The following is a 14,928-nucleotide window of genomic DNA, read 5'->3' on the forward strand; positions in this document are numbered from 1 at the left end:
CTCTAGTCCTAGATTATGAAATACCTAGCCTACTCTCTAGCATGCATATCATATCTCATATCGTCTCGTAACACATAAAGTAAGGGTATTTTGGGAAATCACCATTCGGGCGCTGGCTGATTGTACACACTGATCTTTTCCGCTTTCTCTAAAAATCCTTTACTCGTTTTTAGAAAAATATTCGCTTCTTTTGAAAACTTTTCTCAAATCCTCAGTTTGAGTCCAGACATACCGGAAGGTGTATCTGAACCCCTCAAACCAAGGCTCTGATACCAACTTGTAACAACATAAATTTCAAACCAAATTTTTCATTTTTAAAACTCATAAAACATATGTCTCATCATTAATTCTCAAAAACAATCAACAAGTTTTTAAAACAATTATTCAAATCCAGGATCCTCAAACATGTTTCATCTCAACTGTATGTGTACAATCATATCGGCGCCTTCCCACTATCCACTGAGGTACCTGAAACACAAAACAAATAACACGGTAAGCACGAATGCTTAGTGAGTTCCCCAAAATACCACATACAACAAATTCGCCACTCTAGGCTATACTCTGTAAGACCCTCCGGTCCATGTGCCTCAACGGGACCCTCCAGTCCCATAGCTTGTTGGACCCTCTGGTCCGGTCTAGCTCGTTGGACCCTCCGGTCCGGTCTGATTGAGAACCCTCCGGCCTCATAGTTCGTTGGACCCTCCAGTCTGGTCTAAGCAACAAATAATACAGCATACAATACATATCACACAAACATGCATAACTCAAACAAGCACATAAGACCCTCTGGTCACATATAGTTACCACTCTAGGTAAAGTATAGTGAGAAGACTCACCTCGTAAGATAGCTAGTAAAAATATCGTGCCCGAAATCCTCGATCTAGCCTCTGCCTATCACAAGGTAATATTTCTAATTAATATTCTACTCTTATCTCTGAAAAGTGGGTAAAAGACCATTCTACCCTTCCCTGACCTCTTTCACTCATTTTGACCAAAACCTAAAGTCAACAGAAGTCAACTCCAGTCAACAGTCCAACTTTGACCAGACTCGTCGAGTGCACTCGGGAGACTCGTCGAGTCCAGTCGATTCTTGGTAACCTCAGAAAGCTCCAACTCGACAAGCTAACCCTTAACTCGTCGGGTCACCACATGACTCAGTTCATCGGGACAAACCCTGGGCTACTCGTCGAGTCAGCTGCTCGACTCGGCGAGTCTATTCAGACTCATTTGCATTCAGACAATTTTAGTGCAAGCTACTTTCCCAAACTTCATATCTATACTCTCACAGCCAATTAATCACGTAAAGTTGTGGACTTTACGTCCATGCATGGCATCTAGAGCGAGAAATGCCAATAATATATAATAAATGGGCTTCACTCTTCCAATGATTCATTTAAGTTGGATAAAGCATGAGTTCTAAGGTGTTAAGGACCCCCTTGGGTCCAGATCTAGGGTTTACACTCTTTCATGAAACCAATTTCTCAAAACCCCAGAAGAGGAGAAGGAAAAGAACCCTAATCTACCCAAAATGAGAGATCTATAACAATAACAGGTGGGAAGTCGAGATTAATACCTCCAACCGAAGCTCTGAGTGTGAAAACCAGCAGATCCAACACCCTCTCTGATTCTCAAGCTTGAAACCCTCTTCTTCCTTGCAAAACAACCACCAAGAAGCTCAAAATGGTTCTCTCTCTTGCCCAAAGCACTCAGGACTCGTTTAGGGTTCTCTCTTTTGAAGGATAGCCGCAATGGGAGGCCTTAAGGGCCTTTAAATAGGTCTCAAACCCGGACAATTAGGGTTTTCCTCAGCAGCGCTGACTCGGCGAGTCTGATACCTGACTCGTCGAGTCCATTCATTTAACACGTCACCAAGTCGCGACCCTACTCGATGAGTTGAGGCACCAAATCGTCGAGTCCCTCCAAAATCTTTAAATTAAATATTAAAACTAATATACTTGGAAAACCGGATGTTACATTTTTTGTCCAAGTTTTAAACACTTTTTTACTGGTTTTGGAGAGGATACGAGGAGGACTCTTGGAAGAAGACACATATTTGCTCTCTAAGAAGATTTTGAAGATTGTGGATTTCTTTCATCTTTCATCTTGAACAATGTTTGGTATCTCTAATCTACTTTGTTTTTCTTTAATCTTGGCCATGCTAGGCTAGATTTATGTTTGGTTGATGTTGGTTTAACGCATGGATAATTAGTTACATTGAAGACTTCATATGAACTTGTGTTTGAAGTTCGTGGGAATGTTTTCTAGTTAAATATCTTCTTGTTTTTATTTGTCCTTGATCATGAGCTTGTATGAATGAATGTTTATTTTGTTGGCTGATTTCTTGGTTAAGTAATGGACCCTCAAATTAGTAAGCAACAATTGGTTTATATGTTTGTTTTCATTTCATTTAGACCATGGAAATATTTCCTCCATAATGATAATGTAAGCATTTGATTATGTTTTGGACTTGGTGACTCTTAAAACTTAATGCTCGTTGATTTTCACAAAATTATATGTTTCATTGGTTTTGTGAATTTGATTAAGAAAATGTGTTTTGAGCTCCTCTAACCATTTTAATAACAAAGAAGAGTTTAGGTGATTTGTGCTTATGAATTGCTATAGCCAAGTTAAATTAAATCGCAAGTGTTGTTTCATTTTGTCTAATGATAAGTTAACTAAAAAATTCATGTGGTGTATTCCAAAATTAACCAACTTCCCTTCATTATTTTAATCAAATTATTTACTTGTTTATTTTTAATTTCTACATTCAAGCATAGTTTTAGTTTTCTCAAAACAATCAAAAAGATTTAAGCCCACATTTTACTTTTATTTTTGTTTCACAAGTACTTGAACAAGTGAATTTCGTAGAGATATAAATTGAACCAATCTCCGTGGATACTATCCCTTTACCATTATACACTATTTTGTGTGTAAGATTTAGGGTTATTAATTTTGTTGGCATCAACAACCACCACTAGTAAGAACTTCATCTATATAAGCTTACTACATCATGCATCTATAATAAGCTATAATTTTCAATTATATCAACTTATCATATACTACAACAATAATCAACTAACTATTTATCAACAATGGTATCTTTCATCAACATAACAATATCAACATATCTAGATACCAAATCAACAAAGAAGGAAGCATGGTTACTCACCTTAGGTTTTTACTTAAGGATTAGTTCCAAATTCATGTAGTTCTTTATCAGCTTTTGTTTCCTGAGCTATCAAAACAACACAGCATAATTCAGTATACAAACCCAACAACATAACTAGCTTCTTAAAGTAACTTAACTTCATAACACCCCTTTACCTTTTCCATCATTTGTTCAGTCCATATTTGATTTGAACTTGAACATACAATTTCATCTCTTTCTAGTTTTCATCCATTAATAAGCATATTAGCTTTCTTCTAAATTTCAATTAGTTTACCAATTTAGGATTTGATTCAAATTTTCCCAAATCATCACAACAAAAGTTCCATGTTCTTAGCAACTTTCTCCAAGTTAGGGTTTAACTCATCATTCTAAATTTCACCATAACAAGAACTTCAAGCTTTTACTTGGAAGTTCAAAGCTACTAACCAAGTTTTCTACACCTTACTTCTCCTACTCTACCAAACTTTTCCTTATTTAATAACACATAGAAACTAGGGTTCTTGATCCCCTTTCAATTTAAGTAATCAAGAAAGAATCATCAAGAGAAGAAACAATCATACCTTGTTTCAAGTGGAGATGAAAATTTATTGTATTCCTCTTGATTTCCTCTTTAATTCTCTTCAAGTTGGTGTTGAGGGACCTCCATAAATGTTTTCTTTTGTTTTGAGAACTTTTAGAAGGTATTTGAAGTGTTTATAGGAAAATATGAACCGACTCACCCATTTATCCATGTTGTTGAGAACTCAACACCAAACACGGGCCGTATTTCCAAAACATGGTCGTGTGTGGCCAAATAATCCTAATATAGCATCGTATATTGTTTAAATATATTTTAACACAATTCATGCATGTAGACACCAAAACATAAACGTGGATCGTGCTTTGCGTTACACGATCATGTTTTGGTCCAATTTATCCATTTTTGGCAATGTACCTTCCCAACTCAACTCTAGTTTAACCCCCCCCCCCCCCCCCCCAAACTTCAAATTCCCATAGGTCATGACTTCCTCATACGGACTCCGTTTTAAGCAATTTTTTCACTCACGTGTTCTGCATCATCATGGATAAATTTTATGATCAAGATTTAGTCAGTTAGACCTCATTAGATCTAACTTCCATAGTAACAAACATCGTCTATCAACTAACAACTTATTGGTATTAAATCAACAAATCTTTTCAAAACAACATGACTTTTCATTATATTATTTTACCATTGTATGCAAGAGTAATTATCATACAACCAACTATTTTAAATGATAATTATACCACGGTTTATTTTTATAATTCATAAAATGAGGAGTTACAATATATTTAGAAACTGTCAAAAAAAATTGAATCATACAAATATCCTTAATTATAGAGATGTGGTTATTTTTATTATTAATTATATTATTTAAAAGTCTATCTTGTCCTTTTTAATGAGTTTGGATGAAGAAATCGATATTAATAACCTCCATAAGTGTGGTATGAGTAGAACTCACTCAACCCAATGTCACATCAGCTCCATATTAGTTTTTTTCTTTCATCTTTCCCAACTCACAATACATGGAAATAACATTTTTCCAACCCACTTGCCACATCATTATTTTTAATTTAATTAAATTATAAAATATAAAATTAAATAAAACATAATATGTTTTTAATTAAAAAAAAAACTAGTATACATAAAAAATACACGATAAATAAAAAAACAATAACTAGAAAAAAAAACATAAACAAAAAGACAACATTAAAAATAAAAAACAACAATTAAAATTAACAACCGGTCATGAAAAATTCTATAACTCTCAACCATATTTTTCTGCATTTTGTTGTTTTCGTTCAAGCACTGTTCACTGTCAAGTGATCATGTAGGTTGAGAAAAAATTGCATGTCTCTCTCGTGTATCTCCATGTCCAACAATTTGGCTTTCCTTTCTTCATTTTCTCATGTAAGACACAATTTTTCATCCCGGCATCGTTTTCTCTTTTCTGCCTCTTTTTTGTTCACAGTGTGGATGCCGGCAATTTCGTTGACCAGGTCAACGATTTTATTTGGTGTTGATGCTCCGGATACCGTTTTTTTCCTTTTCATTGTCTCTGAGGCGGTAAGGTCATTTCTTGGTGTTGTTGGTCAAACCTGGGTGGAAATTGTGCATCTGAACATGTTGTGTTGGCTTTGGATGAAGAAGTTTTGGTTCGTTTTGAAGAATGAGGCATGGATTCTTCACCGGTTGTTTTTACTTACAACCATTTTGCATGTTATTTCAAAACAACCCAAGCTTTTTCATGAGGAAAAGATTTCTAATTACTAAGTCTCTGGTACTCGCTTTGTGCATCTTTTAGAGCATCGACCTCGGATCTCCTGCTAGCAAGACTGTTTATCTTACGATTATAGATGCAGTTGAAATCATTGCATTTCTTTTGAAAGTGTTTCCATTTTGAGTTTACTTGATATCATGTTTGATACGTACCACCCAGTTGAACATTAAAATGTTCTAAAACCGACTCCCAAAATGCATCCGACCTTTGGTGATTTCGATGTTTTTTATCTTCAGAAACATCGACAAACGCCCTAGCCAAAGTCACCTCTTACTTTTCCAACCATTTTTTGACTTTTGGCGCTTTGTGTAGTCACGTTTGTTCCCGGCAACTGGTTGTTGCTCATTGTTATCTTGTTCGAGAGCGGGCTCGTCACTAGAATCTGATGATTCTAAGTTTTGAGTATCTTGGTACTAGGATACATCGGGCGGAAAACTTTGGAATTACGTTTCAGGAACCCCTTGAGAATACTGCATTTATTAAGTAAAACCCATATTATCATGTGGAAACGAAATGAGTTGTAGCTTTGTCATAGCAGGTATTGTTAATAGTTTGGGTTTTGCTGATTTTGTTGGTATTGTTGATAGTTTAGATTTTATTGGTAGTTTTGGGAGTCTGGAGAAAAAAATGGAATTTCTTGACTTGAACCGTCTTGCTTCGATTTGCGTTTTAGGATAGAACTGCCTTGTTTTGATTTTCCTCTGGAATCCATTGAGCGGAATTGAGAGAAATATAAGGAATTTATGGAATTATATAGAGGAATAGAGAGAAATATACAGATAAAAAGTTTTAAAAAATGGTCAAAGAGCACAATTGATGCATGCATGCTTTTCCTCGAGATTCTTCACCAAACTCACGGGCTACATAACCCGCTGTCCCATTTTTTGCTTGGTCCAAGCCCCCGTACCGACTGTCCAATTCATGTCTTCTTGAGCCACTCCGGCCACCCTAAGATTATAATTATGTCACAATCGTTTGTACTGAATAAGTATTTTATGTAGTAGTTAAAACCATAATAGTATTGTTTTTGACCGTTTGTTTCAAAATTGGCAAAATGCAAAGAAAACACAATATATTGTTACCATTTCGTCAATTTGGGTATCAAAGTATTAATTTTTTTCATTGTTGTAATGATTAGCTCAATAAAATACATAAATCGATATCTAAATGGAAAAAGAAAACCACACTTTAAAGAATCAACCCATAAAATAATAAGACACGATATGCTGATCTGCTGTAATCAGAAAGGTGTTGTTTTAAATAATTATATAGTTAACGATGAAACAGTGAAAGATACATATGCTTTTTCAATATTTTATATACGCTTGTGGTAAACATAGATGGTATGTTGCATGTGTTGTGGGACATAGCCTTTTAATATTTTATAAACTTGGCCATTAAATAATTGGATAGTGGCAAAATCATGTTCTCATGTTACATTGTTCAGATCTCAGAATGATTGATGCTCAGAGCATGGACTTTTCTGAAGCCTCATGTGCGTTCTTAAAGAAACATTAAATAATTCTCAAAAAGTAAAGAATGTCTTACTCATTAACATGCTTCAACAAATATATATATAAAAAATACCCTTAAAGAAAATCGTTAATCAACAAAAAAAAATAGATCACAGGGATATTTACGTCTTTTGCACAAAAGAGTGCGATCAGTGGAAGCAGGTTTAATACATGTCAAACACACAGTAGAGTCTGTTTTGTTAACTATGTTTGAACAAAATAGAAGAGGGATGAAAGACATATCAAGACATCTGTCAAAATAAGTCCCACAACATCGAAAACAAATTTTGGAGCAAATAATCCCCAAACCTACAAAAAACAGTGGAAAAAGATTCAGTTGAGTTGAATAATTGTTTTTTTAATATTTTTTAATAATCATTTATATACCATCAAATGTCGTCTTTGGATTATGACACATAGAATAGTGAATGTGGTTGTTATAGCCATAATAAGCCCATATATCAGATAAACCTGTACAAAAAAAAATTAACTATGATTTCAAAGAGATTAACAAAATAAAGGGTTAAAATAAAATAAAACAAGTTACAAAAAATAACCTGAAATAATTGGATTAAGGAGTGTGGTGTTTGCTTGGGTTTGTTAGATGAGTTATAACTGTATGCAACAAGAAATGGAAGTCCAAGAGTTGGAAGAATATGAGAAAAGCCATATGTTTCGATTGTTAGAAGGATGGCTTGGGGTATAATAGTAAATTCATCAAACCTGAAACAATTTCACACTTTACTTCTATCGACTACTAATTTAGAAATTTTGTGATATTAAATAAAATAAAAAAAACACTAACCCAACAAATGCAGCAGCATACCGAAGTCCATCAAATGCACACCTTCATAAAGTAACAACTCACTTTACTTAATACACAAATAAATAAAAATATGAACTCCAAAAATCATTATAAAAAATCTAGAATTTCAAATAATTTCTTACCAATGACCAGTGCAAAAGAATAGACATGATCCAAAAAGGCTCCATTGAGTAACAGGAGAAGAATAGCAAGCTAAAACACCAATTTTAGCATTTTTATCATCCTCTTCTAGGCCTTTCAGCCTTGATATCATCCACCCTACAGAAACAAAAAAAAAAAAAAAAAAAAAAGTAAAAGATTGTATGAAATAGTTGATGGGGTTGAGGTAGGGTGGGGTGGGTGGGGTAGGGTGGGGTGGGGTGAGGGGGTACCTCCAACAACCAAAGCCAAAGCAATCCAGGGACCTTGTCTCCCAGACAAGATCATGAGAGTAGAGCTCCATGTAGATAACATAGCAACTCCTTTCATCACTGTTGTTTCTCCCCATTTTGAACTTTCAACTTCCTCAAAAAACCGAAAAACTACTAGAGATAATAACTGTGTAATACCCATAAGGTATATTACACGAGGGATGACATTGCCTTTTATGACATCAAATATGGGATGTGTCATATTTGATAAGTTACTTTCTAAGATCCAATGTAATGCAACTAGAATGTAACTAAATATACTTCCTGTAATAACAAGTTTCAAAACCCATTTACACGAGGCGGAAGCAATGCTTTTGTAAAGCATGTAGGCTAATATGATCAAAGGTAGTAATGGCGCCACGTCAGCAACATACATCTTGGAGTCCAATACTTCATTGGAACCTTGCTTTGATAAGTTGAGTTCTATTGTCAATCTTAGGATGGAGATTATTAGAATAAATGTAATTGCCTGTGAATATTAACACAAACAGTTAACACCTAAAAAATAATAAAATGAAAAAAACAAAATCGTCATTTTTCCATTTTTCCTTACTTCTAATATCATCTTCTTTCTCATGATTGAATGGCGTAAGCTTAGAATACCAAGAGACCCCAAAAGAAAACTCGTCATTTTTCCTTCTTCCACTAAATCAGATAAAAACAAAATATTTTCAATGATGAGGATGAGGGCATTCACGTCTTTTTGCACAATCATCACTTACATATGTAACTATTTGATAAGAAGCTACACGCGCGTGCAGCCACTAAAACACAGCTCACAATCAGCCCAAAGGAGACAGCACTAGTTTCATTAGGGGCAAATACGTCTTTATGTACGTGATCCACCCTCATGATGACAAGTAAATGGACGAATATGGACATGAATAAAATCCCAAAACCAATGCCCATCATTCTTAAATTAAATTCTGTGAACTTGGTGCGTGCCAGCTCAGCAACACTTGATAAAAAACTAGAATATAAATCTATTTGTGTTTTGAGGGCTTCAAATGATGACGTGGCATGGAAGGAAGTTGAGTTTGACCAGGTGTTGACTGCTTTAGCATACATTTCCTCTACATGCTTCAAGTCATCAATGGAGAATCCTATAACTGATGAAGCTGTGTAGACATCTATGTATCTCTTCACCTACGTGAATATCAGAAAAAAGGAAGGGCTAGAATGTAATTTTACAAACTTTAATTTTAGATTTTGAAAATGTATTCAAGTTAAAAAGTTTACCTGCCAAGAATTGACACAAAGTACTTTTGCATAATTTTGCATCCATTCTTTGACTTTTTGTTGACTAAGACCTTCTTCAAGATTCTTCCATGTTCCAGCTACTAAACCATATAGCATTGGATTAACACCACCAATGCTGTTTCAGTAAAAAAAAAAAAAAACAACAAAGAAGTTTTAATTGGTGAAATAAAAATTGATCAAATTATATAAAAAAATTTATATCATTTATATACCTTCCATAAGGAAAGGGGATCCCAAGTAATGCTGACACTGTTGCAGCAAAATCAAGCTGTAGAGTTTATTTAAGTTAAGATTTTGTAAGAAAACTGAAATCATTACAAAGAAAATCCAATATATGATATGGAATTATGCATTATGCATTAAGAATATAGAGAATCAAACCTGTTGAATAGAACTAACACAAACCTTCCTTCCATGCTGTGAATACAATAGAAAAATGAGTATTAGTTATATAATAAGAGTAGGGGTAATGTTGTCAAAAACAAGTATTTAACAGAATAAATAGGAAATAGTACCAGATCTAGTTTACAAGATGAGGCATCAAACTCTGATGGAATAGGAAGTGAAGGCTTTTTCAAACTCATTGCAAAAATTGATGTTTCAACCTGCATATATCATACCTTACAATTTACACAATGACATTTTAAGAGAACTACAATTACAAATTTACAAAATTACAAATTTACAAATTTAAAATATTACATACCTCTTCAGGAGTTCCACCACCATGATCACCATTTATAGTTTGTCCATGATCACCCATAACAAGAAGCAAAGTATTTTCATGGAGGCCACCTTTACCAGATTGGCTCTGAAGCACTTCCACAACTTTCTGAAGTAGAAAAATGGCACCAATCCAATCAAAATTGTGTAAGAAAAGATTATAAAGAATATAAAGATAATTAAATATCATTCAGTCTACCATATTTAAGGTTTAAGCACTTTGTAATTTGGCTCCCTATATATAAAGCTAAATGCAGGAAATAGAAACATACTTCCATTTATTTGTGTATTATTGCATCCTGCTTTCATTTATTTTTAGGGTTAATCTCATACAAGACCTTATATTTTGTGTTTTTTTTTCCAAATTAAACCTCAACTTCACTTTTTTCCTGAAAAAGACCTTGTATTTTTTCATTTTTTTCAATCTGGCCCTTTTAGTCATCTTTTTCCGAAAAAACTTGTAAAATGTGAGGGTTTTTTCGGAAAAAAAAACTAAAAAAGTTGAAGTTTTTTTGCGGAAACAGTTAGAAGGGTGAGGTTTTTTTGGAAAAAAAAGACAAAGTTGAGGGTTATTTCGGAAAAAATGAAAAAAAATACAAGGGATTTTTCAAGAAAAACACAAAATATAAGGCCTTTTATGAGATTAACCCATTTTACAGCATTGTATTTCGAACCTTTTTCGAAAAATCTAGCCAATTATAACTTATAGCATTGTACTTTCGATTTTTTATTTATTAATGCTGATAGAACTTGTTAATCACTTGAAATTTAATATCACGTAATTTACACAAGCATCTATAAGGGCATATACCTCCAATTGCTCATTATACTGCTCCAGTTTCTCAATCATTTGAGCTGAATCAACACCAAATATATGTCCAGCATGATCCTGTTTCACCCAAAATAAATCACCACCATACTTATTCAGTTATTCTCATATAATACATAATCAGAGACTATATATTAAAACATCATCAAACCTTATTACTACCAAATAAGGATACATACCACACCAAGAAAATGTGCTATAAGTACATCCCAATCATCATCATACAGGGTTGGAACTAGGTGACTGATACAACCATTATCCACCTGTCAAACAAACCGGTTACTTACAAGAACCTCAATCAAATGAATATCAAATGCAAGAACAAATTAAAAAGCATACCATATCTAGATCTTTAACATTAAAAGAGGGGTAGGGATATGATTTATTGAAGTGATTGGGAAACAACTGTGTCCAAGTATCATCTCCCATCATTACAATTCGTTTTCCATTTGCAACAATCTGTAGATGGAAATATAATAAGAAATGGGCATTGAGAATTTCTTAAGAAAACCAACTCAAATCCCTATAAGGAATTAAGGATCAGAAAGAAAAGAATGATGATACAATGTCATATCATGTATGATTAAACCAAACCTGATGTATAAGATTATCTTCAATAATTGCAGGGGCACCAAAGCTATTCCCTATGTCGATAAAAGTTGGAAGTCCACCTGTTGTCAATCCCTGAAAGAGTTGAAGTTAAAATGTGCCACGTCTATCACTTGTAACAAACAAAAAACAATTTAGAGGTTGCTGATTGATTAATGATTATAACCTATGGTTTGCTCCATTACATTCTTTTAACTATTTCCCTTTATAAAAAGTATGAACTACAGTCAACTATGCTCACCTTCAAACGCTGCAAACTTGTTGTAGGTGGATCTGCAATAGCTTTGAAGATCCTAGCAGCAGATTCTGGATCTGATGCAAGTTTGTGTAGCACTTGGAGTTTGTCCATCCATGGTTTCTTCTCTGTAACATTCCCACAAAACCATTTCTATAAGCATCATTCCCTTCCCATGAAAATTGGTATAAATTCTATGTTGAGATAACCTCAAGTTAAAGTTAAATATTCCCTCTTTATCATAACAAAATATAGATAACATTTCTTGTTATGTAGGTTTTCTTTTGATCTTTCTCATCTCAATTCAGAGCTGTAAACTGATCGTGACATATTCAATGCATAACATTACCTTCAAAGAATGTACTTGGAGCAACAAAATCAATCCTGAAAACCGAAATGTCAAAAAATCACTTCACATGAGTAGAGAGGGAATATTTTTAACAGAGAGAGGAGAGAGAAGTGTGCCTGAGAGCATCAAGCACAATGATAACAATGCGATCAACTGCAGGTTTAGTCCAGCAAGTAACATTTTCATGGTTGCTTTGAGGAGATGGAACTGGAAGACCACAGGGAGATTGGGAAACCTCTGAACAATGACTGAAGTATGGAAGTTCTGTTCTTGTGAGGAGGAAACCACTGGTGAAGAGTAGTATGGCAACACAATGGAGAAGTAACACCGAGAAGAACACCATGAACACCCATCTCTGGTCACCCCAGGACTTGCTCCTCCACCACTCAGTCAATGACATTGCCTTGTAGACGATTTTTTACTTGTGACAAACCACAACCTATGCAATCACGAAACAGGAGACGGATGTTGGAGAAAAAGCTTCAGTGAATGAGCATATGAGTCAGCAAACTTTAGCATATGATCTAACTATAAGGAACAAACCAAAGCCTTCTATAAAACATGATCTAGCTATAGGAAACAACCCAAAGCCTTCTACAATAGCAGAGAACTTTAAACTACAATGAATAAAGCAGCATCAATGAGCACCAGGAAACTCAAAATCGAGACACTTATCTCAGGCATTTTATCAAACAGCTAGTATGCCTTTATTGCAATCATCTTTTCAGCGGAAATTACAAAAAGAAAAACAGATTTGTTCAGCAACATGTACTAGAAACAATAAATTGCTTCAGCAACAGGTACTAAAAACAATAATTTGAAATTACTTACTTGTAGTTTGATGTCAGCAACGGAAGCTTTACGGAGGCATGATGGACTAGAAAACAATACGATGAACAGGCCTTCTCCTTTCTGTTCGTCTCCCTTCTAATATTGATTTTTTTTTCGATTGGAGAAGCAGCGCCAATGAAGAAGAAAAAGTGAAGTCGATGGAGAACAAGAACGATGGCAGTGATGGTGATGGTTAATGGCGAAGAAGCAATGTCAGCATATTGATCATCGGCGTGGAGAAGCTGTTTTCAGAAGGAGCGTGTTTTTGAAAGAAGGGCAAACGAGGCTTCTTTTACAGCTTTGGATTTCATTTTGAATCTCGAAATTGATTTTAACAAAACCAAAAAATAAAAATAAAAATAAAAATAAAATACTTATGGAGTTATGGTGATTAAAAAGTTTAATTAAGTTATCATGGTTGAAAAATGATTTTTTTTTAAATATTTGGATTAATTTTTGTAGTGAAAAAAATCAATAAGTGAATAAGTTTTTTTTTAAAATGTTTGTTTTAACTTTTATATATATATATATATATATATATATATATATATATATATATATATATATATATATATATATATATAGGTATTTATCTTTTACAATCCAAAAAATATAAGGGTTTTGAAAAGTTAGAAATCATAACCTATAAATTTCTTTTTTGAAGAGTGATGACAAATTATTTTAAAAGTCTTTTTCATATTGCAAACACTTTGTTTAACTTATTGACTTTTCAAAAAGTCAATAAATCAATAAATTGTTTTTATAAATAAAATCTCAAACACTTCTAAGAGGCATAAATGGTGTATCAAATGAGGCTCTTTCATACTTATTTTCTTAATGAACCCACTAAAAGGCTTATTAAATAAGGCTTTTTAAGTATTATCTTTTTTAATGAACCCAGTAAAAACTTTATCAAATAAGACTTTAAGTATTATCTTTCTTAATGAACCAGTAAAATGTTTATCAAACAATGCCTTAAATACTATTTGGTGTTAGTTTGAATTGTTGGATCAAATAAGGGGGTGTATGGGATTGTTTATTAAAACTGTAACACCTTGTTTTGAGGCATTCATAATTTTGGGTCGAGACCCGAAGAACAAGTATCATAAGTCTTCGGGCTTTGGGAAAGAGAGGTTTAGACCCATTCGGATGTGGCTAATGTAGATTATGTGATCCAAGAGTTCGGTTTGTGCTTTGGAGTCAAAGGGTAAAACGGGAAAAATAGTGTTTCAGACTTCTTTTATGAATTATATATTTTTGTTCGATGTATTTTAAGTCAAAAGTAATTAGATAGGGTTGTAGAGCTCCTCAATACCTTCCTGTGCATATAAAGATCGTCGAAATCGGAGTTGAAACGAAGAAGTTACGACCGTTTGAATTTTGGACAGTTTTGGGTTAAGTCGCATACGTTGGGCATACGGGGAGTACGTTGGGTGTACTAGGGCATCCTGAGTACGTTGGGCATACGCGATCAATGCCCAAACCCTATTTTCGTGGTTTGAGCCCTATTTAAGCTCCTTAACTTCCCCAAGCCCATTCCATTCTCAGCTTCCACGTCTCCAACACCCTCCCATGAAACCCTAACCCTAGTTTGAGCCTTGTGAGCTAAAAAAATGTGTTTTCAGTACTTTGGAGTGTGCATGGTGCACCTTGGAGAAGAAGAAACTCCTTGAGTGTTGGTTGCATTGGAGCTTGTAGATCCGGACCTTGTTCACCTTGATCTCTCTTCTAGAGGTATAAAGTTTGAATCTTGATGATGTATTTGTTAGATCTAACTAGTTTTGGATGTTATGAGCTTTTGGTTATTGTAGTGCATAAAGTTTAGATCTTGAAAGTTTGTGACCTTGTTATGGATAAAGTTGGAAACTTTAGT

General features: G+C 34.2%; 1 protein-coding gene across 1 annotated transcript; it reads right to left on the minus strand.

Moving 5' to 3' along the window:
* Nucleotides 1-7,026: 7,026 nt before the first annotated feature.
* On the minus strand, nucleotides 7,027-13,343 carry LOC145133770 (Alkaline-phosphatase-like family protein). Its single transcript, XM_079068731.1, has 21 exons — nucleotides 13,056-13,343; nucleotides 12,341-12,663; nucleotides 12,225-12,259; nucleotides 11,882-12,003; nucleotides 11,626-11,715; nucleotides 11,371-11,490; nucleotides 11,211-11,294; nucleotides 11,014-11,091; nucleotides 10,186-10,311; nucleotides 9,995-10,084; nucleotides 9,861-9,896; nucleotides 9,692-9,747; nucleotides 9,459-9,594; nucleotides 8,942-9,365; nucleotides 8,773-8,864; nucleotides 8,181-8,688; nucleotides 7,932-8,067; nucleotides 7,789-7,830; nucleotides 7,541-7,706; nucleotides 7,371-7,454; nucleotides 7,027-7,292 (listed from the first exon to the last, which is right to left on the minus strand). The coding sequence occupies exons 2-21, from the start codon at nucleotides 12,622-12,624 to the stop codon at nucleotides 7,188-7,190; spliced, it is 2,814 nt and encodes a 937-aa protein (XP_078924857.1). The 5' UTR covers nucleotides 12,625-12,663; nucleotides 13,056-13,343; the 3' UTR covers nucleotides 7,027-7,187.
* Between the last annotated feature and the right edge of the window lie 1,585 nt (nucleotides 13,344-14,928).

The sequence above is a fragment of the Lactuca virosa genome, chromosome 8 (genome assembly GCF_052849685.1).
Source record: "Lactuca virosa cultivar CGN04683 chromosome 8, Lactuca_virosa_CGN04683_v6, whole genome shotgun sequence".
NCBI classification, from domain to species: Eukaryota; Viridiplantae; Streptophyta; class Magnoliopsida; order Asterales; family Asteraceae; genus Lactuca; species Lactuca virosa.